This window comes from Branchiostoma lanceolatum, chromosome 6 (assembly GCF_035083965.1).
Source record: "Branchiostoma lanceolatum isolate klBraLanc5 chromosome 6, klBraLanc5.hap2, whole genome shotgun sequence".
NCBI lineage: Eukaryota > Metazoa > Chordata > Leptocardii > Amphioxiformes > Branchiostomatidae > Branchiostoma > Branchiostoma lanceolatum.
In genome coordinates this window covers 8,042,489-8,066,357 of record NC_089727.1, presented here as the reverse complement: position 1 = coordinate 8,066,357, position 23,869 = coordinate 8,042,489, and the positions used below count along the sequence as shown (strand labels likewise).

At 40.5% G+C, this 23,869-nt stretch overlaps 1 protein-coding gene across 13 annotated transcripts in view; it reads right to left on the bottom strand.

Moving 5' to 3' along the window:
- Nucleotides 1-23,869, bottom strand: part of LOC136436390 (UDP-N-acetylglucosamine transferase subunit ALG13-like) — a 76,808-nt gene that overhangs the window by 13,052 nt on the left and 39,887 nt on the right. For 3 of the 13 annotated variants that reach the window (XM_066430336.1, XM_066430334.1, XM_066430346.1), the window contains exons 9-16: nucleotides 22,893-23,031; nucleotides 20,501-20,565; nucleotides 19,613-19,713; nucleotides 18,966-19,015; nucleotides 4,495-4,608; nucleotides 3,424-3,500; nucleotides 1,995-2,266; nucleotides 133-234 (exon numbers count right to left, since the gene is read on the bottom strand). In XM_066430336.1, coding sequence (XP_066286433.1) covers nucleotides 133-234; nucleotides 1,995-2,266; nucleotides 3,424-3,500; nucleotides 4,495-4,608; nucleotides 18,966-19,015; nucleotides 19,613-19,713; nucleotides 20,501-20,565; nucleotides 22,893-23,031 — 920 coding nt within the window. The remainder of the gene's footprint in view (nucleotides 1-132; nucleotides 235-1,994; nucleotides 2,267-3,423; nucleotides 3,501-4,494; nucleotides 4,609-18,965; nucleotides 19,016-19,612; nucleotides 19,714-20,500; nucleotides 20,566-22,892; nucleotides 23,032-23,869) is intronic. The other 10 variants (XM_066430339.1, XM_066430335.1, XM_066430340.1 and 7 more) reach the window with 10 other exon arrangements.

Sequence of the window (23,869 nt, the reverse complement as noted above, 5' to 3'; positions counted from 1 at the left end):
TTCAAGAGAATAACTAGAAAAGGGTGATAAAAGCATTTATCTCTTTTCTTGTGCATTTTCCAGGAGGCAGTGCATATCAAACATCATATCTTTTTGGTGGCAGTGGTGTTGACTTGGCAGGACTGACCATACCTCCCCTGGGAGCTGTACCTGTGGCCGTGGGGGGACCCGTGGTACATCCTGCCCTGATAGTCCCTGCTGTGATAGTCCCTGCCATAGTGCTGGTACCGGGGACTGGACAGGGGAGGCACCACAACGCTTTCAGGGCTACCCATAGATGATACTAGCCTAGAATCCATCCCATTCTAAATCCCGTTCACTCTAACTATCGCTTTCATGCAAAATAGTCTGGCCCTCAGCCCAATTTAACCTTCTCCCTGCTGCCTAACTCTGTAACCAACACAGAATGGGGTGCCAAATGGCTACTTCAGAGTGCTAAAGGTGAAACGTTTGGTCCTAATGTCCTGCGTTACTTCGGGAATCGTATATTTCTCAGACAGTGTAATGGGGATCAAACTTGCCTGTTCAAACCCTGTTACTATTTACCATTATGAGGGCCGTATGACTCGGAGCTTATCAGAACTCTAGTCTACATTTCAGTTGAAACGTTTATACTTGAAACGTTTAACCGTTCCCAAAATCATACTCAGTAAGTTCTATTTGGCGTACATTTTAGTTGAATACTTATTTAATAAATGCCAATTGTTTCTCTATGAATACACAGTGGATAACAACCCACTGCCCCTATACACGGCTTCAAAAAGGCTATCCCGGACTAATTCTGAGTCAGTTTACCTGACGTTACCGTAAGTTTGTTTCTCTATTAAGAGGTGCCAGAATATTCTGCAGGGAAGTGATCAAAAGAGCAAACAGACCTAGAATAGGATGGATACCCGAGGCTAGACGTATTGGACACGGGCATGCTTCTGCATAAGGCATTGTCCTCAAGGCATTTTTCTTACCAGACATCCACTGTGACTTTGCGCCCTCCCAAACATCTCAAGAATATCAAGTGTGGCCAGAACTGAGATAAGGAATGCACAAAGACGTTCCATCTTATTAAGTCATCACTGACTCCTGGACCTCGGAGATAACTTGACGAGAAAGTCGGGACACTGGCCGAGTGTGATCTCACATGCAACTGCCTAGTAAATAGAGCGATAAAACTTCAGACGAATCCCTGACAAACAATGAATGGGAATAGGTAGCCCCTCCTGCACTTCGAGTCAGTCAGTAAAGAGGTTTTATGGAGCGTTATTTTTAGTTGTTTTGAAGTTTTAGTGTCTCCTTGGGGCAATGCATCAATCTCCGGGCAAATTGAATCTGTCAGAGGCTCATAACTGTTAGGATTTATAGATTGCAGCTTTCCCCAGAAAGAAATCTACAGCAAGAAAAGGACACTTCTAAAAAGTGAGCCCCATGCAAAGCTCATACATGCTTAAACAACAAAGCTGTCCATCAATTGCAATGAACAACTGACAGTGACTGCTTTTTGTGACTTGAACGACTATTACACTGTGATTGAGTATTATTTTCCCTAGCTATAGCCTTTGTGTTCGGTTAATCTCACCACTGACCACAGCTGATATGATACCAGATGTTTGTAGGATTAGGGTGTAAAGTCTCAGCAGCTGGACCAAAATCTGACATCTTATGGCAGGATTAAAGCTCTTTTGTCCCTAAACCAAGGATTTCAAAGCCTCCATTAATCATGCCAAGGCACAAAACCCGGTGTAAGGAAACCACCTGCCAAAATTACTTTGCAACTTTTCTTTTTTAACCTTCTCCCTGCTGCCTAATTCTGTAACCAATAGAGAATCGGTAGCCAAACGGCTACTTCAGTGTGCCAAACGTTAATTTGCACAAACCACACATCTTTAGAGCACAGACTGCCATATCTTTGATTTGAGTTGTACAGACTCCATTAATTTAATCTATTTTTTAAGGGAGAGGAATAAGCTACAAAAAGAGTTTCTCTGTGTCTTCCACCTTACCTGGCCTGTCCGTTGTATCTCTGCCCATGTGGAGGCCTCTGAAACTCCCTGTCTCTATCTCTGTCCCTGGGCTGGTAGTCTCTGTCCCTTCCTTGGTAGTCCCCCCTTCCTTGGTACTCCCTTGACTGGTAGTCCCTTGACTGGTAGTCCCTACCTTGGTACTCGCGGCCGTGGTGGTGGTGGTACTTGGGGCTGTACTGCCCCTCATGTTGGAGCCGGGGCGGGAGGGACGGCTGGACACGCTGCACCATGAACGGCGGGATGCCGTTTTCCTACACACAAAAAAGGGTAAGAATTTTACATTCATCAACAAGCCAACATTCCCTAATCTCCAAGCAGATCTATCGGTGGCAAGGCAGTATCAAAAGGGCCAACCTACTCCAAGCCAACAGAACGCTGGGCTTTTTGAGGTAGAACCTGAGGGTGTGCTTCAGCAAGACCACGGAACTGGGGTACATAGAATATCTAGAATGCATTTCGAGTGCGCCAAGTGCATTGAAAATTCATATAGTGGATCCGGTCTTTAGAATTGCGGCTGTTACAACTTTTTGTTCAAGGACACCAACTTTTCTCAACTTCTGGCGCATTTTGCAATGAAATGCGTGTTTTCTCAAGTGGGTATGACACAAGTAAATGCAACATGTTGTACTCCGCATCACCCTCAGATCCTGTGCGACCGCGGTGTTGTATTCTATATGATTATACGCCTTAAAAGATTTACTTACCATCATGTACTAGTCAACATAAAAGTTTGTAAAGCAAAGAACGACTGCCAAGAATGCATAGAAACTACTCAGCCTTGACTTACATGTAACTGAGTGTACGTGTACATAATAAATATATCAGTGAAAAATCTTAATGAAAGAAAATTCCCAGGGGCCAGTTCCACCACATTTGACAGAAGATGATACATGTGGCTGACAAACAGTTATCATGTCTGCATTGATTTTATGCTCACACTGTATCACACCACAGGTAGAAGAGATTGGATGCAGAATATTATTGATCTAAGCCATGTTGATTCGATCATATGGCTGATATCCGTGTATCACTTTTTGTCCGTCCACTTTCCCCCAAAAATGTTTTTCGTACAAAGCAGCTGCAAAATGAGCAAATATAGTTGTATGTATGCCGTTAATTGTAAGTAAATATTGGAAAGCGGATGCTACTGAGATGTAGAATGCCAGGAGTCAATTACAAAGTCAAAGAACAAGATTGCGAATGAACAAAAATGAGGAATCTATATAATTGTTCTGTGTTTTCAGTCGTTTCTTCAACTTTCCTCACTGCTAAATTTCTAAATGAGGGCAACATTTTTTTTCACGCACGCACATCAGTTTTGGGGTTCTCAGAGGATGTCATCCATATCATAATCCAATCAACATGGCTTGTATTAAAGCAAAATTAATGACAAAGAGCTCCGTCCTACCCTTCCCTTCCTCCTGTTCTTCCTCTTGTTGCGAGGGTCTTCTGCAAAGGGGTGCCAGGGGGGAGAGAAACAGGCTGCTGAGAGAAGAACGCACTGGGTGTTGGGAGGGTTAGTGGCTACAGCGGGGCATGCATGCATGTTACAGCCAAGCACGGTTATCTACACACTACGCAAACATCTACAGATAGCATCAGCATCCACTGCGCGAAGTCCAATATTCAAGCATACCTTAAAGCATACGTAAAGATATTGTTTATTCACAAGGTATCTTTACGTATGCTTCAAGGTATGCTTAAATATTTGATTTCGTGCAGTGATCAAGCAAGGGTTACAGAAGAAAAAGAGTCACCAAGCACGAAGTCTAGTTGTGTTTAATTTGTGTAGATATGAATAGGAGTTAAATCTATTCAACAACATGTAAAGGCAACTTTTACGGTGCAAATTATAATTCTAGCCTTTTGGTTATCTACTCTAGTGGTATAAGCTCAAAGGTTCTAATACTACGGCAGTTGTTATAAATGACTTGATGTCACTACAGCGCTGTGAAACACTACATCTACTACATGTACAAATCAATATAGTGCATGTAAAACAGGTTATCTATTTATACGAAATGTACATGCTGACATGCTCTAGGTTAGAATGGAAGGGAATTATTATTCATTGCAAGATGGGTGGGGCAAGGGGCTACATGTAGCTTAGAGGACAACATATTATTCATCATAATGAAATCATTCGTAATGCTGTTCACAATAATAAAATCAATACAAATTTATCTATCTTATCAACATATTGTCAGTGGCTTTTGCATAAAATCTGCGGTACACACTTGTGAATTATGACACACTGGGAATTCATATTATATCATAAAATATTAAAAACATCACTCTAAGATTCATAAACACGTCATTGTAACACAGTAAATGCAGTTTTCAAAACATGACCTTCTTGGCAAGGATAGTAAGCATTATAACATACATGATGTATGCATATTGTAGAAGCATATCTTCTGATCTTCTGAACAGTTACCATATCTTTATAACAGCATTACAATGTTATAGCCTATCTCACCTATCTCCTGTGGCACTATGGCACCCTTCTGATAATACCCGCTCAGGTTCTTGTACCCCTTAGCCGGCACTGCAGTCCAAGGCATGGGCACAGTTGGTACTGTCACAGAAGACACTAAATCATCATTTAACACTGGTCACTTTAAATTTGGAAAGTCACTTTCCAAATTGTGGCTAAATTCCAAATTTCTAGAATTTTCATTTCTTAAAGAACAGCAAAGATTTATAGCTCATTGGAAAGGGCATTTTCTCCTCTACAATATGGCATTTTTATTTTGGTCATATCACATACGGATGTCGAGATATTTGACTTTGAAAGTTGTCGAGCCTACTAGTCTGAGTGGAACAGACTGGTAGTCCATTGCTTCTGACCATAGTCCAACTAAGTCAGACTGGTAGTCTGAACTATGTTGGCCTACTAGTCTGATAGGGGGCACTTCTGTGGAACAAGTCCATGCTAGACTGTAGGAATCCCTTGAATTAAGCCATTTTAGACAATGTATATTTTGGGCTCTGGAGCCCTGGTATTAAACCCAAATGACCTGAAAATTGGTATAGAGGGAGAATTTTACTTACACTTTTGACAAACTACTTAAGAAGTATGTAAAATGAGTCTTTTCTGCTATTTTCAGACAAAATATGTACATTCTTGGCTTTTGTGCCCTAATATCACAACCAAATGACATGATATCTGGTATAGAGGAGCCTTAGGCAATTACGCCAAGAGAACTGTACTCACACTTTTGGCATAAACCACTTTAGAATTTTGTAAAATGGGTCTTTTCTGCTATTTTCTGGCAAAATATGTACATTCTTGGCCCCTGTGCCCTAATGTCACAACCAAATGACATGAAATCTGGTATAGAGGAGCCTTACACATATGTCAAAAGAACCGTGCTCACATTTGTGGCATACATCACTTTAGAATTGTGTAAAATGGGTCTTTGCTGCTATTTTCAGACAAAATATGTACATTCTTGGCTTTTGTGCCCTAATATCACAACCAAATGACATGATATCTGGTATAGAGGAGCCTTAGGCAATTACGCCAAGAGAACTGTACTCACACTTTTGGCATAAACCACTTTAGAATTTTGTAAAATGGGTCTTTTCTGCTATTTTCTGGCAAAATATGTACATTCTTGGCCCCTGTGCCCTAATGTCACAACCAAATGACATGAAATCTGGTATAGAGGAGCCTTACACATATGTCAAAAGAACCGTGCTCACATTTGTGGCATACATCACTTTAGAATTGTGTAAAATGGGTCTTTGCTGCTATTTTCAGACAAAATATGTACATTTTTGGCCCCTGTGCCCCAATATCACAACCAAATGACATGAAATCTGGTATAGAGGAGCCTTACACATATGCCAAAAGAACTGTGCTCACATTTGTGGCATACGTCACTTTAGAATTGTGTAAAATGGGTCTTTTCTGCTATTTTCAGACAAAATATGTACATTTTTGGCTTTTGTGCCCTAATATTACAACCAAATGACCTGAAATTTGATGAAGAGGTGCCTTGAGGCATATGCCAAAAGAACTGTACTCACACTTTTGGGATGCACTACTTAAGAATTGTGTAAAATAGGTCTTTTCTGCTATTTTCAGACCAAAAAATACATTTTTGCTTTTGTGCCCTAATATTACAACAAAATGACCTGAAATCTGGTATGGGGTGCCTTGGACATATACCGAAAGATCTTCTCTTGCACCTTTGGCAAACATTACTTGACTTTTTTTGCTATTTTCAGACAAAATATGTACATTTTTTGCTCCTGTGCCCATAATATTCTAACCAAATGACCTGACATTTGGTACAAGGTACATGTGCTTGTGGCTTACTTTACCCATGGCCATTTGACTTCATTCACATTTTGGGCATACACTATTTGTGTACTCAAAAATGATTTGTGGATTTTTTGCTATTTCTAACTAAAAATGTAGTGATGAATCCCAGGAGGTTCAAATTATGCCAATTAAGAGGGTGCAACCCAGCTGTCTTGAGATGAAATTTATCAAATAAGACTTTCTTTAAATAAGGGTTCCTTTCCCAAATGTGTAAGGATTGTAAATTCTATAAATGAAACTATTGCCAAATGAACTTTTGTTTCAGGTTACAGTTAGTGCACATAATGTGAGGATTGTGGTTGATAATACATTTATGAAACTGGGCTTTATAGCTAATAAACTTTGATGTAACATGTACATGTTGTACATTCAATTTGTTACATCAGGGAGGTGTTTCATACACTGAAAGGCCAGCCACCCAAGCAGTGCTGTGACCAGTAGCTGGTGTCCTGGGGATCACAGGCAGTCTTTGTTTGTTTTAAGATTACAGGCATGACAGATGAGTTTGTAATAGGGCATTGGCCCAGATGGTTCAATTTACCTCAGAGGGAGGGTCAAAGGGAAGTAAGTGTTGGCCCCCTCCAAGGGGGGAAACAGACAGTAATACTAATACTGTAAAAGGAAGAAGATCAAGAATATTTATAATGTCCTCAGGCAGTTCTTCAATAGATTATAAGCTATGAATACCTCTTCATGATTATGTCTTCAACTTGCTAAAGGTCAACCAGTTAATTATCATTTTAGGTCAGTAGTTCTATTCTACACAAGAGCATTCAAGTTCATGGACTTGGATATTTGGGTTGCAAACACTCCAAAAGCCATGTACATGTCCATGTTATGGTGCTTCTCAGAGACAAATTGCAAGACTTCCATGGTGACTTGGTGTAGCTTGGTCCTTGGATAAATCACTTAGTTACGCCTGCCATCCTTCTGGCAAGGCATACATGTGCATGTCTAGACATGTCTAATCTGTTTCTTAGAGCCTTATGTAATGAAATCCCTATATACATGCATGCTACCACTGCTTTTCACAGTATCAGTTAAAAAAATAACCCTTTGGGCGCCCACACAGACAGAGAAGCACAGAGTCATGAACAATGAACCCCACCAAATACAGATTCATCAGCCATGTTAGTTATTGTTACAGTCAAACTCAGTGGGTTTCTATGTTCTTATGTTAGTAACAAATGTTACATCCCTTACAAGCCGCCAGCAAAATTTTTTCATTGAGTTTAAATTGAACTTCTTTCCTCTCACCCATGCAGATGGGTGTATGGTTTGAGATAGTGGTTGACTGTAGGTATGAGTCATGAACACAGGGTTAATCTGGTGTGACGACCTCCACTACAGTCAGGCCTAGAGCTGCCCAGCTGGGAGTTAGAATATCCTGTACAGTGTTCTCCCCAGGTCTTTTCAGCATGCCATGCTGTGATCTGATCTGATCCCCCAATGCTGTGATCTGGACCCCGATGCTTTGTTTCAATGAGCATATATATAGGGGTGTTTCGTTCTGGGAAGAACCTTCTTAAAAAAAGTTCATATTTTGCTTTAGAACGAGGATGTAACAGAGGGAAAACTTAATGTCACAAAATTTATCCTTCAAAATGCAGTAAATAGTGTCGTATATGAGTGGTGCAATTTAAAGAAGTGTCTTATATAGTTCTGAATTTGAAAATTTTGTGCGGGAAGATGCCAAAGCGTTATCATGTCTTTGGCACTTGGCAAGTGACTTGCCGCCATGCAAATTTGGCCCTCCGTACCTGACACCTATGCTGTAAAAAAATCCTGGTGAGAACACTGACATATAAGCCAGAGAAAACTGGTAGTATATATTGTGAATGAATGAATGAATGAATGAATGAATGAATGAATGAATGAATGCATGCATGCATGCATGCATGCATGCATGCATGCATTCATTCATTCATTCATTCATTCATTCATTCATTCATTCATTCATTCATTCATTCATTCATGTATGTATAGCTACAAAGGGGCCCTTTCTGTTCACTTAACTTTACAATATCTCAGACATGGTACTCAAGAAAGTGGAGGCATAAAGATATAGAAAATGAAAAGTGACAAATTATCAAAGTTGTGATATCACACCAGCACTTACAGTAAGTGCAAAGGGAGCTGAGAATGTGGCTGTATGACTGAGAGCGCACGCGTGAATTGTGAATTGGGCAGGTTTAGCCACTAATGCTAAAGCCTGGCCAATTCACATCACACTCTCAGTCATACAGCCATATCACATACAATGTACATCAGCCACCATGGTGGTGACATTTTTTTTAGTTGCTGCATATCTGGCACTTTTTAATGAAAAGCTAGCACTGTAATCTAGTTCACTGGTACTACAGAGGCCCAAACGCAAGGAACTGCCTGAAAAGTGTAACTTTATCCGTGAAAAAACAAGTTGCAGGTTGACCTGTTGGTGACCCCTCACCAGGGAAGGGGAGAGGAGGTCTGAGACAGTGTGGATGCTGACTAGAGAAGCTTCGCTAGCCAGCCACCTTGCTTGTGCAGAGCTTTTTTTTAACACTTTTCTATTACATCCAGTTCCGGAAAGATTTAATAATGAGTAAATGTAAAAAAGGGACTCAAAGGTTATGGACAGGAGAAATGGTGAGGAGGTACAGAAACTCTTGCCCCCAATGACTGCTTTTGGCAAGTTTCCAGAAAATGAATAAAAACATTCTCATGTCATTACAATGTATAACTGGAAGTCATTGAGATAACGCTCTACGCTAAATTCGGAGGGCCGGCTACGTAATACGCTAAATTCAGAAAGCCTCCCTACGCTCTACGCTAAATTATGAAGCTTTCCAACGCATTATGCAGACTCAAAAACTCCTAGCGGCTGAACTATGGTGTAAAAGTTGGTAATGTGTCAGTTTTGGAGGTGACAATAACATAGTCTTGAACATATAAAATACCACTGATGACGGCCAGCTCCCTATAGCTATATAACTGATGCTGGAACATTTGGGCGGGTCGCCCAAGCATCAAGCCTCCATTATCAGTCTAAGGTCCCCCAGCACAGTAGCAAAAGTGTCAAAATTCTAAAAACAACTGTATCATCAAACAAACAGATGAGTATTGAATTGAGTCCATATTTTTATACTTTGCCATTCATTTTGTTGAGGGTCAGATGCAGGTCGCGTGGTTTAACATTGATATTAACGGTGTATGATGTCGCAAAGCTGACCCATGCTTGTAGCTAGGATTTTGTTGGTTCTTTTATGTAGATTATGGGACAACCAAGCGCCAAAGGCGTGAGATTTATAGGGGGTCCAATTTTCAAAATTCAACCCTCTGAAATGGCAGTTCTAACATTTTGAGGATTTCAAAGTAAGAATCAAAGGCACAGTCGATAACAGCGCTGAAAAGGGAAAATACATTCATCATTATTTTCGGTCACCTCTGAGTGTGTTGCTGCAGCGGCCTACGGACTTGCTGCCTGAACCTGAGAAGTTTGAGCATTTCTTTTGATAAAGGTTAAGTAATTAACGTTACTATCTAGCAGGATAGAAAAGGCCGTATACCGTACGGCGTAAGGTCTATGGTCATTCTCGTATGTGGCAGCGCAGAAAACGCATTTAGTGGAGAGCAGGATGGTGGGCTTATGTTCCCTCCAAGCAAGGAGGTTTGCTCCAAGAAAGTCTCGTAAGGCCCGATAGGGTCATGAGGTTTGAATCTCTATCTATAGCATAGCCATCTATGCAAGATGTTCCAAGACGGCTTGAAAGTGCAGCAGATATACATCTCGCAAGTCAGGTACCGGTCATAATTTGTAAAAGTGCTCACTTTGTACCGTGAAAACATCACCAACTTCTCTCAAACCAAGCCCGACTGCCACATCTGCTTGGAAATGAAAGACAATCTCCTGTCCAGTGTACTGTGGGATCATTCCCTTGTATGTGCCTTGCTACCGGTATTGCATAAAATTTTGGGACAGAGTTTGGTGGATTGTTCCATTGTGTACAAGGGGAGGATAGCAAAACAAAACAGACTGCGGACATGACACTCATTTGTGACTTAGAGCGAGGTTGGAAAAGTTTGACAACGCTTTCAACAACATTTTACGCTAAATTCCGGGTAGCTACTACGCATTACGTAGAATTAAAGTGGCCATTACCGCTCTACGCAAAATAGACCGATTACGCTCTAAGTTGAATTGGAGTGGTCGGCAACGCTCTACGTAAAATTAAAACAGCCGATTATGCTCAACATAAAAGGGCATGCAGGCCCTCCTACATGTAGGTGCATCATGTCAGACAAAAACTAGTAGTTACAAAAGCATGATGCGAAATCAACATCTACATCTCATGGAGATTAGACTATTATTTCAGTTACATTGTCCTTTGTATAATATCAGGTGTATTTGCAGCCAGTGCCACAGGCAGGTACCCAATGTGTAGGGTAATGAGGCTGTTTAACGTGTTCGAGGCACCTCCTCGAGCACGGGACCCCCGTTTTACGTCCCTCCCGGAAGACGATTTCGTGGAAAGCTTCGTGAGGCTACAGCAATCCGGACGTCCTTGGTTGGTCTCCCATCCAAGCACTGTCCGGACCGCGCGTTGCTTAACTTCCGAGATCGAGGGATCGGGTGTATCCAACGCCAAACATGTAAAACCATGCTTTTCAGTTATGTGTAATTTCCCCACTTCAGATACTTGAATAGTAAACAGAAATCTATATTCCTTATACTTATAGCCTTTGATAAACCAACTGTAAAGTAATCATATAGCCTCACACGTTTATACAATTACCAAGAGGTCTGACCTCTCCCCTTCCCTGGTGAGGGGTAACCAACAGGTCAACCTGCAACTCTGACTCACGCAGATGTTTTTTCAGGGATAAAGTTACATCTTGTGTCATCCCCATATTCGGGTCCCTGAGAAGCCAGGAAAACAGTTCACATGCCCTTATCAATATGTCAGTCTTTGTCAAAAACAGAAAGATTTTCGCCCGCTCAAACTTTCCCCGCATTGTACATGTGATACTGGCGGAGCTAATTGTGTTTTCTCAGTTTGATGTGTAACGTTACAGTCACAGGGATGACCTGCAGCCTTCGCATGATCCATGATTTCCCTTGTGAAAAGGTGCATTTTTACCTGTCACTCTTGGAGCAGTGCACCTCCTGGTGAACTGGTTGGTGAGAAAAGCACATTTTGGGGTTGGGGGGACTGCCATGGGTGGGCACTGTACCAAATCATCCTCATGGGCACTGAACACACCCGATCCAGTACATTAAATTGACATAAGTGATACATGGGTTTGTATCTCTCCACCTCAAAATAAGTTTGTATGCTCACTTGTTTGAATCTTGTAAAGGTTCACAAATATTGCCTTGTAAAAGCTTTGCCAAGTTGCAAGCAGAATGCACATTTAGAAGAATCATGCAGAAATTGCATAAGCATAACTTTAAACAGGTCACTAATTTGAAACAATATTACTTTTACTGCAATCTGGTATAAGCACACAGACATTTTATATATTCCTATGTGTGACTGAAGGCTCAGCCCAGTGGTTAAGATTCTGGCCGTCTAAGCCTAAACTTAAGACTGGTAGTCCAGACTTTCAGCTAGCCCTAGAGGAATGATGGAAAATTGCAGGTTACACGCCAGCACTCCCTATTCCCTAGCCTACTGGTCCAGACTGCGCCTACCAGGCTGTGTTGTTTTAGGCCGGCATGGCTGTCTAGGCTAACGAGGTCAGACTCCCTGTCCTGGGATTTCAGCCTAGCACTCACACCATCTGGCCGTACAGGCCAGGCTGGCAGACTGGTAGTCCAAGATGTCAGCCTTACAGGCTACAAGCATTTTTAATCAATAATATCTGGAGTTGTGAGCATAACTGATTATTGATTTTCACATGAATAGTGTCTAATGAGGAGACCTTTGAGTTGATACCACACTTAAGGGTTTACAATTTACATTGCTTGATTTTCCAAATTGCTGGTGTTTTTCCAAATTTAAAGTGACCAGTGTTATTTACACAGTCACCTACATATAGTTCTACATGTATCCAGTAGACCTTCATATGAATTTTGTATTTCATCAGTGCCAGTAAAATGACATTTCCTCTATCATTCACGTGAGATATTCAATTTGGTCTTTTCCAAAAGCACCATTCTACAGTAAACTACTAGACTGTAAATGCAGAAATGTTCACGGGGATTTAATTTCACGGTAAGGAGAAAATTGAGTGTTCGCGGTGGTTCTGAGTTCACATTTAAAACAATGGTAGCGCTACTGTCACAAAATGGAACAGCTTTTTGCAGTGGTTTTAAGTTGCAGTAAAGAAAACCGCAAACATTTCTGCATTTACAGTAAACACCCTCCACTTTAAGTTTGGAATTCCACTTTTCCCATTTTGACAAGTGCTTATATTTTCAATATAAAGGCATTTAATTCAAAAATGTTTACATATAGTTGATGAGTATGATGTACAGTTATGATTGATAACAATAACTTGTATGAATATTCATTTTGAAAATTTTCTTCCTGCAGGAATTCCTGCAGAATCTGCAGGAATTCCTGCAGGAAGAATTTGTCCAGCAGGAATTTCTGCAGGAAGATATTTTTCCTGCAGGAATCCCTGCAGGAGTCCCTGCAGGAAGAAGTTAAATTCCTGCAGGAAAACATCTTTCCTGCAGGAATTCCTGCAGAAATTGCCTTATATCTACAGCAATGTCAGTAGAATATGAGTCATATTGTGCAGTTTTGTTTTACAACTGTTGGGCCAGAACAATGGCGGCCACAACAATGAAAATTGCAATGAAGGTACCTTTTGATCAATCAATTGTTTTCCATGATATATTTTATGATACACAATTGTCTATTTATTCAACTTTGTTTTGTGAAGCTTGCATGCATGTACTCTAACTGTTACAATTGTTTTTAAAGAAGACATCTTTAAAAACACCTACTTTTTAACTCACGTTTTCCTGCATTGAATTACAATAGTCGTTAATCATTGCATGATCATCAACTTCTGGCTACCAAGATCTATAATGGCTTACAATTGCTGATTGTGGCTTTCCTTATTACACAATTCAGTTAAATCATTAAACCGCTTATGTCATCAAGGTCTATTTAAACTGAGGGAAGAAGGTTGATTATTGATTATTGATTGTTATTGATTTTGTTGAAGATAGAGCCAGGGGTCAGAATGTGTAAGGATGGCACGTAATGGTCATAGGATGTTATACTGCGACAAGAAGGTTAATTACTATTTTTATCACCTGGGTGTGATAATCACCTCCCCTCCCTTTTCTCGCCCATCTTTAAAGAGACTATGATCTCCATGTTCAATGTATTCAGATGTTAGCCAGCAGCCACAATGCATGCACTGATATGTAATTCAGGTCATCAGAAAAGATAAAAGATAGTTTCATCAGGTGATAAGTAGTTTACAATCTCACATGTCCCTCTCAGAGCACAATCCTTAAGGTTTTGAACTGACTGACCTAACCTACTTCTAGTTAATGACCTAATAACCTGCTACTAGTAAATATTGTAATATTGCAGTACCCTTGGGATAGTTGTTTCAGCAACCCTTTCTTATCTTTACCTCTTTTATAGCAAAGAGTACTTTACCAAGTACTTTAAGATTTACTTCTTTCGAGGCTACCCCAGGCCTGTTTAAGTGACTAGCAGGTCACTAGACTCAGGTATTGAAATGCAAAAGCACAAAAGTGCGACAAAATAACCCTGATAGATTGAAAAATTACTTCAAAGTTACACTTAAAGTGTGTTATATTTGCCCATCACATGCTAGACACTTGTCCTCAATAGATTTGGGCCCCTCTTGTACTATATCACACCTACAACAGCCGATTTCACACATTAGTGGTAAAGTATTATGCATGCATCCATTGTTTTTGGCTAATGTTTTGGCTTTAATATTGGCCTTTTGTTTTGTCAGCTTTTGTTTTTGTCCACCAGGCACCAGCCAATTTGAAAATAGAGTGTGAGCATGCATGCCTGAATATTCAACAACCAAGAATATATCAACGAGGTTAAATTAGGATTTTAACCTATTCTAACCTCCTTCAATATATCTATGATACAAATATTGCATTTTTTAAATACACTTCTATCAAGCAGAGTTTAAAAGTACCTGACCTTGCATCAAGCACCTTGCATCAAGGCATGCATGATTGAAGTTTTGAAAATACCCAAATCTGACCAATAGCCTATATAAGGGTTGATGGTCTCTAACAAAGTCTTTTTTTGTCATCCCTTTACAAAATTAAATCTACCTCATCACAGTGAGCCAGCAATTGTCATATGATGACATAGAGTTGAAATTTGATAGAATACCAAACACATGAAGATGAATTAAAACATCTGGCAAAAGTTTGTTCCAGAGAATATTTCCAATTACAAGGGGTATTCTCCTTTTTCAATGAGTATTCTCCTTTTTCAGTAATTATTCGTTCCTTTCATATGCGGGTCAAACTAGGTCAGCTATTGTCCGGCCAATTATCAAGTCCTTGGTTGGGCTGCTGGCTGAGCATGCATGGTCTTGGCTTTTTGTGTGCTTTCGGCTTGGGGCTGTTGTAAAATAAAAGCCCATGCAGAGGTTAGGGGTGGCCGCAATTTTTTACATCTCCCTAATTTCACAAAATCGCGGCCGCCACTATAGCCCACCGACAAAACCTTTACTTGGAGAACAGACTAGGGAGGACTCATGGTCCAATGAAATCCCGGCTGATCAGAATACTTTATATTAACAATTTGAAAGTTCTTCCCCACATCTGCCTGGAGAATATGATAGCCCCGACCTAAGGTATCAGCTGAAAGGACAAGTCTAGTAAAGTCAAGTCAAGGCCTTAAGTTTACTTTAAGATACTTTTAACAGGTCGGGGCTATCATAATCTCCGATTATAGTTGTATATAGAAACTTGAGGTCAATGTTTTTTAGCCTCTTTGTCTTTGGTATCAGTCAATGTGTAAGCTGAGCAGGTCTATATTTAAGTGCAGAAACCTGAAAATTCACTTCTGGGATGCCAAGGAGGTCTAGATATCCATGGGGATACTTATCTGTATTCATATTGGGTAAACCTAAAATGGGTAAACCAAGGAAGTTGTATTCTATTTATTTGTTTACAATTTTGGCACTTTGGAAGTAATTAAATCCGCCCGCGATTTAACTTCTAGTTTCTACTTTTCTCTAAACGTTAAATCGCGGACGGATTCAATTACTTCCAAAGTGCCAAAATGTCAATCTGAAAGCGTCTTTTGGAACACCTTCCACCATCTCACTGGCGAGTTCGTTTGGTCAGATGTAGTCGTTAACGCAAGTTAGAAAGCGATTTGTCGGGAAATGGCTGATACGGATCTGAGTTTCAATGCGATTCACGTGATTCGATTGGTCGGGGTGATCCATGGGGATACTTATCTGTATTCATATTGGGTAAACCAAGGAAGTTGTATTCTATTTATTTGAATAAACTTGGATAAATCCAATATTTCGTGAGAACTCTGAAGTGTTGAGGCCTATGTTGAAAATCGCAAATCAGCGCTCAAAATGTAAACGCTTGCACTCTTAGAAGTCTGTGAAGGATGCTAGATAAAAAATAATAACAAAGGAGGTTCCATTCCTAGGAGAGATTAGCCTCTACCAGTCTCTGCGCGATCGCTGGGAAAATAGTAGAAATTGGCCAAATAGAGTGAACAGTATACCAGGGGTAGTCCGCTATACACTACAGTGAAGCTAGGTCTAGCCTATTGAGCTTCACTGCATAGCGAACTACCCCTGGCATACTATTCACTGACTATTTGGCCTATTTCTACTATTTTCCCAGCAATCGCATGGAGCTGGTAGAGGGTAGGAGACACACAGGAGTGAGGAGAGATCTCCTTTCAGTTTCAGGGATGCCTGTAGTCACTGGCTTTGAACGCCTTGATTCATGTCAAGGTGTGAATTGCCCTGAATTACATTATCAGGCACCTGGAAGATAGAATCTCCTTGGCTGTCATCAATGCAGTCAGGAGGTGTGTGTGTGTGCTGCCCGGTTTTAAAGGGGACCGGCAGATGTTGTGAGTATGTACACGGGGTTCAATTGATTTTAAACCTCCTTGTACTGTACCAACCAGTAATGAGGCTGTTGTAGTTCCCTTTAATGTGCTCAAGGCACCTCCAGATCCTCGTTCGTGAGACCCCAATTTCACATCCCTTCCGAATATTCTTGATGGAATGGAGCTGATCTATATAGGGTCTGGCCCATTGGTATAGAAAATGAAAAACAATTCTGAAGACACAGTAAAGGCTTCAATACACCTCATAACAGTATAATGAATAGTTTAAAACCACCTCAAGGGGCAGCTTGGAACAAGCAGTGGCCTGACTGGTGTCATCTAAATCTGGCTTGGAGTGTTCACGCTCATAAATTAATTTGACTTTGCTTAGTACTGGGCGCTTTTGCAGTCAGCAAACACTACTAGTGCTGAAGCGCCCCAAAAATCACTGGTCAGTCTGACTTGTCAGCCCCTGGTGTACGCATGGGGTCTACCAACTCTACGCTTGACTTTAAAAAGTACAAAATAGCCAGTCTCTTCAGGACTTTACTTTGTGGAGACGACAGATAAGACACGAAGGTGTGGCTGAACATGAAAAGTAAATTCCATTTTCAAATAAGGAGTAAAATATCCTTCCATCAACTACACAACAATTAATAGTGCATGGAGTACTGTGAATGCATTTAAGTTTATGTGGTTTTAATTTCACGGTGGGGAGAAAATTGGAGTGTTCACTGGGATTTTAAGTTCATGTTTGAGACAATAATAGACAAGGGGGTAAGAGGGGGAAAAAATGTCGGCCACTACTACTGACCAAGGAGGGTATATGTGTTAAAACTGACCGTGGTTTTCCCCTTTTTGTGAAGGGCGGGCCACCCCTAGCCCCCTAACCAAACCACTGCTTGGACCCCAGATCCCAGTCAAGGCACACAAACTACCATGCAAGATCATGCTCAGCAGTAGCCAGAGTGTCATCCTGTTTCAGTTCCAGGCCTAACTGAAACAGGATGACACTCAGGCTAGCTCAGCAGCCCCTTGACAATACGAAAATGTGTGTTCTGTTCAACCAAGGACTTGATAATTGGACAGCATTTGTAGGACAATGGCTGACCCCGCATATGAAAGGAGCGAATAATTACTAAATATTTCCATCAAGAGGAGGAATGGATACTCCTTGTTTATAATTTAGGTCAACATGTATATGGTAGGATTTTGAACCTGGAGAGGATATATTCTCAGGAAGAAAACTTTCTATTCATATGAGTCATAACATCTCATATGTTTGGCATTCTATCATATTTCAACTCAAATGTATTATGATATTATCTAGTCTTTTGAGCTATGGATCGTGGTAGCCAGAAGCAATGATTATGCAATGATTATTATGATTCAACACATATGCCAGGGTTTTTAAGGATGTTGTTTTGAAAACTCCTGTTACAGTACATGCATGCATGCAAGATTCACGACATAAAAGTCATGTATATATGATCATATGATGTTGAGAGATGTTGTGAGTATGTACAAAGTGAATAATAAACAAAAAAGGCACAGTGACCCTTGAGCGTCTGTTGATGAAACCAAGGACATTATATCTTCTAAATAATGTCCTTGATGAACCATATACAGAAACAAACAATTTTCTAAAACAAGATTCTTTCAAAAGAATTGGTCTGAGAAACCATGGACGTAGCATAACTTAATGCAAAATATAAAGGACTCATATCCTACAGACATTGCTACATTTGTAATAACTAGCTATATATAGATATAACATGCATGTATAAGGTACTTCCTGCAGGAATGCCTGCAGGAAAGATGTTTTCCTGCAGGAATTTAACTTCTTCCTGCAGGGACTCCTGCAGAGATTCCTGCAGGAAAAATATCTTCCTGCAGAAATTCCTGCTGGACAAATTCTTCCTGCAGGAATTCCTGCAGATTCTGCAGGAATTCCTGCAGGAAGAAAATTTTCAAAATGAATATTCATGAAAGTTATTGTTATCAATCATAACTGTACATCATACTCATCAACTATATGTAAACATTTTTCACTTAAATGCTTTTATATTGAAAATATAAGCACTTGTCAAAATGGGAAAAGTGGAATTCCAAACTTAAAGTGGAGGGTGTTAGTAGTCTTTAAATGAATTGTCCACTGTGTGCTCTTTGGTGGGACAAATTGGAGTTGGGCCGTGATGTCATATATAGAAAGGACTTTCCCATTAGCTAGACAAAGTTTGGCTAGGACAGTTACAGTAGTAGAATTTCTGTGATGTCAAGACCTGTTGCTAATTTGTCCCACAAAAGAGCACACAGTAGACAATTGATTTAAAGATCAGCATACTATATACCATGTAGATGTTTTCAGACAAGACCTAATTTCGACGCGAGTGATAGAGATTTTATTTTACTGGCACTTAAATCGAAAAAATGACACTTTTTCATGTAAACTATAATCAGCTGTTTATGTGCATTTGCTAAATGTCATGACTATGCAGTTAATGACCACCACTCTTCTAGCCAGACTAAATCACAGTCTATTGATATTTTCAGAACAAGAGGAGGAGGATTCTTTTCACTCACCAGGAGGCACCTGGGTAATGGGCTTTAGATTCTTCACTGGGACGGTATGCCTGGAAAAACAACACATTCATTACATGTACTTGATAACATTTGTAAAGGTGGTTGATTTAAACATCCAACTAAACATCCTACTAGAGGCCATAAGTTCTACCATTATCATATATTAGGTCTTAACTTACGTCATCCCAGCAGTGGATTGCTCACTCCTTGACAAAGACTGGTGTCGCACAGTCGAAAATTTGGATAAGTTCAATTTTCGTGTTGGAAATTACAGTTAACGCTTGTTTCAAAACTTACAAGGTGGTTTTCTTTTTTTTCTTTCTTTTTTTTACGATGGTCGCTCTGTCTCAAACACGTCTCCCTTGTATGTACAACAGATCAAATTGTTTCAACCTCAAGTTTACAACACAGCAGAAAGCTTCTTTTCCCTCCTACCGCAAATCAAAACCACGAGAAAGTAATGCATTTTACAGTAATGATACGTATTGACAACATAATCTCCCACTGTCCGGTCATGAGGTCTCTGATTATTCCAAAACCAAAGAAGACAGACACTGTGAACTAATATAGGTCAAGCAGTGACAGGCACAAATTGGAAATTGATTGACAGATTAACGAGGTTCGTAATGAAATCAAAAGGTCCTCACTTCTCCCCAAGCTCCTCGATGAAGACAGTAACAGGCCCGCTCTCAGCCTGCACCTCCTGCACATGTGCCATGTAGTACTTTACGTTTCCTTCAAGTCGAACCTTTTGAGGGGGGAAATTAAAACACACAGGGTAAGACAAGGTACACTTTAGTCACTCAGACTCACTGACAGTGGAACATTCTAATCTTAAGGAAGCAATGATTATAGGACTGAGATAAAAGATCTGTTTTGTCAATGACATCTCAAAGTGTAAGAACTGCGCTCATGGAAGAAATCTCTATCGTGCTGTGAAATGTACATTGATTTTCGTAAACTAGGTCTTCTACAACAGTACTATACATACATGTACAAACATGTGGATACAAATGAATTAACCTACGTACAAGTATATTGAATAAATCAACATGTTGAGTTTAATGCATTGTTTACACAACAGGTTCTAAGGTCTCAACATTCTTTGACATATTTGTATACAATAAACATGTACATTGTAGAAGGTTTCTCTCCTCCTACATGTACTAGTCTTAGAACGTAATTGAATCTATCTATAGGGGTGACTGTCTTGCTGTATTGAATCATTTGAGCAAGCAGAAAGAAAGGTGAAGAGCTTGGAGCATTTATCAATAGATTATGAACAATCCATGATATTAAGGGACATTCATCTTCAGCGTATCATTATTATTGAAGGTACGTCGTTAACTGAACTATGGCATTATGATCCGTATTGGCAAAATGACATTGAACAGATTTATAAGTAAGGCAATTCTAACGATAGACTGCTCCCCCCCATTCTCTCTTAGCCTTCTCCCTGCTGCCTAACCCAGTAACCAAATGAATACAAATTTCGTGCCAAACGGCTACCTTGGCATGTTCAAGGTTAAACTGACCTGACACTTGTCTCCAGGGGCGTACTGCATCATGGTTGCCAGGTGCATGTCCTGACGCTGTTGTTCTGTAATTAAAAAACGTTCGGTAATCAAGAAACGTTCTGTGATTAAGAAACGTTCTCACTGTGGTTAAGAAACATCGGTCGGAACAGGTATCAACCATGTGCAATCCCTGCAGCGACTCACCACCTTATACCTCCCTACACAGTCATACAACACCGCTCAAACACCGCCCGTAACGATGTCATGGGAAAGTCCTAAGCCTGACAACTTCCTGTGCTGATGGCTATAACTCATCGATATCCACCCACGGACACACAAAACTGGAGGCCTAATCCAAAAAGCACTTTGCGCCAAATAAACATCCATCTCTCAAACCTCTAGTGATTCTTTCGAGCATACCTTTTGTAAGACAAATGCACTCTTTTAGGCCCAGTTTTATATAGTAACCTTTAAAAAAAACTGGTAGAATCCATTATCAGAATTCACACTTCAGTAAACTAAACTGTAAAAGCCATCCCGCAATCGATAAAACCAGATGGAATCATCTACCCCCTGAACCCAAACATCATGCCCAATCGCTAGTAAAATCTTTTACAAGCCTGGCTATCATGAGGAAGTGCAATACATTATTTGTTACCACAAATTTCTCAACCGTAAACATTGCCTTCCTCTAATTCTGAAAAAACAGATGGAATCCTCTACCACCCTGAACCCAAACATCGTGCCCAATCGCTAGTAAAATCTTTTACAAGCCTGGCTATCATAATAAGGAAGCGCAATACATTTGTTAACGTAAATTTCCCAACCATAAACATTGCCCTTCTCTAATGCTGAGGAAATCTGTGGTGCCGATTCAGCTATTCTGTCATAGGTGATTGGTAATCAGGTCATTATAGGTGGGTGGATAGCTGTCAATCAATAAGTCCTGACAGGTTATCTCTAGCATATATCAAGATGGCTAATGAAGATCTCATTATCAGAGACACAGGTGTGAAGCGCAGATAATACATCTACCTGCTGAAGTGGGTCAAATGGACGTGAGTTATGGGGAACGGTCAATCCCGCAGGGGTCAATTATGATGCATACGGTCAAGCGGCCCGAGGCTACGACTTTGCTGTTATAAGGTCAGTCGATATCTGCCCCACTGCAATGGACCCCAATCAACCTTTGTTTTATATCCACATTGAAAGGTGGAGAAAACTGATAGGTCAAACCAAAATAATGTTGCAGGCATAGGAAACAGTTGACACTACTGTAAGTTCTCATCATCATCATCAGTCGACGAGCTTTCGCTACGACGGGGTTATACCACCCCTTACGGGGTGATATACCCTTTCGTTGGCTGTCATACAAGACGGGGATGCGCCAGTCCGAACTTCTGCTATGGCCATGGGTTTGTTATTGTTGTTCACCTTGTAGTGCCTAGTAGCAGATAGGGCAGTAAGTTTCCTTGTTGTTTTAGTTAGCAGGGTATATTTTTACAGGGAGGGGTTGCTAGCGTGTTCGAGGCACCTCTTCAAACACAGGCCCCCTATTTTACGTCCCTTCCTAAAGACGGGTGCAGCCCCAACCGAGATAATTCTCCAAGAAATCCCTTCCCAGCATTTGAACAGGGATGTCCCAGTTACAGTACCAACTAATTGGAAACAAGGAGCTCAACCGTGAGGCTGCTACAACTTGAGCTACAGGGACATCTCTCTAGATCTGCTGTGGGTTTGATCTCGATAAAGGATTAATCTGTAATGTGAAGTATTGAATGCCTCCACTTGATCTATTGTCACCCTTAGGTGCACACTTAAGACAGATCTTTATGACAGAGAATATGAACAACATCGCCTGCAAAGTATAGCTAGGTCATCAATAAACGACAAGATTCACAAGATAAATGTTATTCAAGCAACTGGATAGATTTGTAAATGGTCAGGCATTTTGGGTAACATTCACTACCTTTTCTCACCGACTGAGAAGGATTATGTAGTCCAACATTTATTACAACTTACAAGATATCCAGTAGCTTGTGTAACGAGTAACTGTTATGTTCTTATTGTGTATCTTACATGTCTAACCTTCATCAAGGTATACTGTTAAATACATTTAAGTTCGCAGTGGTTCAATGTTCACGGTTTTCACAGTAACCTCTTCATCGCAAGCTGCGAAAATAAGCGTTTTTTCTTCTGCTCGCCTACCACTTAAAATTTGTTTCAATCGAGAACTAAAAACTGACACATACACTTCATTTGTTCCCTACCACGGAATTAAATCACTGTTAATTTAAATGCATTTACATTAGCACAAGATTGTTACAATCATTCATTGTATAAACAATTGCATCTATTCCTCAAGGGAACCATCATCATTTATCACAGAAAAGAAAAATTAAATCCTCACCTTTCTTGGAGTCCATCCATACATCATATTCCACATTTCGGTAGATCTCCGGGTCCAGGGCTTTGGCCACCTTGAAGGGGAGGGGGAACCTTCGTCCATCCTTCTTACTATAATCTACAGCACCGTTCGCTTGTGTTGCCTGTGGGATAGAGGGGGTGGCTTGTTATCATTATTATTACCAACACTACCGCACAGTTGTGCGTGTCCAGTCTAGGACCAAGTGCTTTGTTCTCAGACTTGCAAATGCACAAAAGCAAAAAGTACTCATCTCCCCAATACTTAATCATTTTCTTGGCTATCTTCTTTTGCTGTTGTCTATTTTCATAGACTGTGTACATTTTGCACTTAGTTCTTTTGTCTGTACTACATTAAGAACATGTAACATTTACAGTTACTAGTATACCAGGAACTTTGGTATTCCAACCCCCACTGACTAACCATTGGTCCGACATGTATCACCATAACACGACAACAGGAGAACGGCAGAAATACGGCCGCACAAGAAGAGGTCACCGCTACAGCATCGTGCCATCACCCCGCCGCTGGGAATGGGCGCTATGATGCACTGCCGGGTCACGCGCAGATAACAAGCATGTATCACATTGGTCTGCGCACGAGGCGATAACATTCGTCAATACCACGGCGCCGGGTGGCGTACAGTAAACCAGAGCCACTTTCCCTTTTCTAAGCTATCTGATGTGGGAAGCTTCCAGGGAAGGTGTGGACAGCATTATCAATGATCAATTGCTTGGCATGTCGTTTAGACGTCTCCTTTTTTCCTAGTGGAATGATAAGGATAGGGAGGTTGCATGTACCAAGTCTTTACAAACAAGGTAGCTGGAAGTTGAGTGGCCAATAGTATTCATTTTGACGACATATTTGTGCACATTTTACAGTACAATTATAACACATTTAAGTTAACAACAGATCTGTGAAATGTAAATTTCTTATGGCCCTCTGCCTTGCCACCGTGTCCA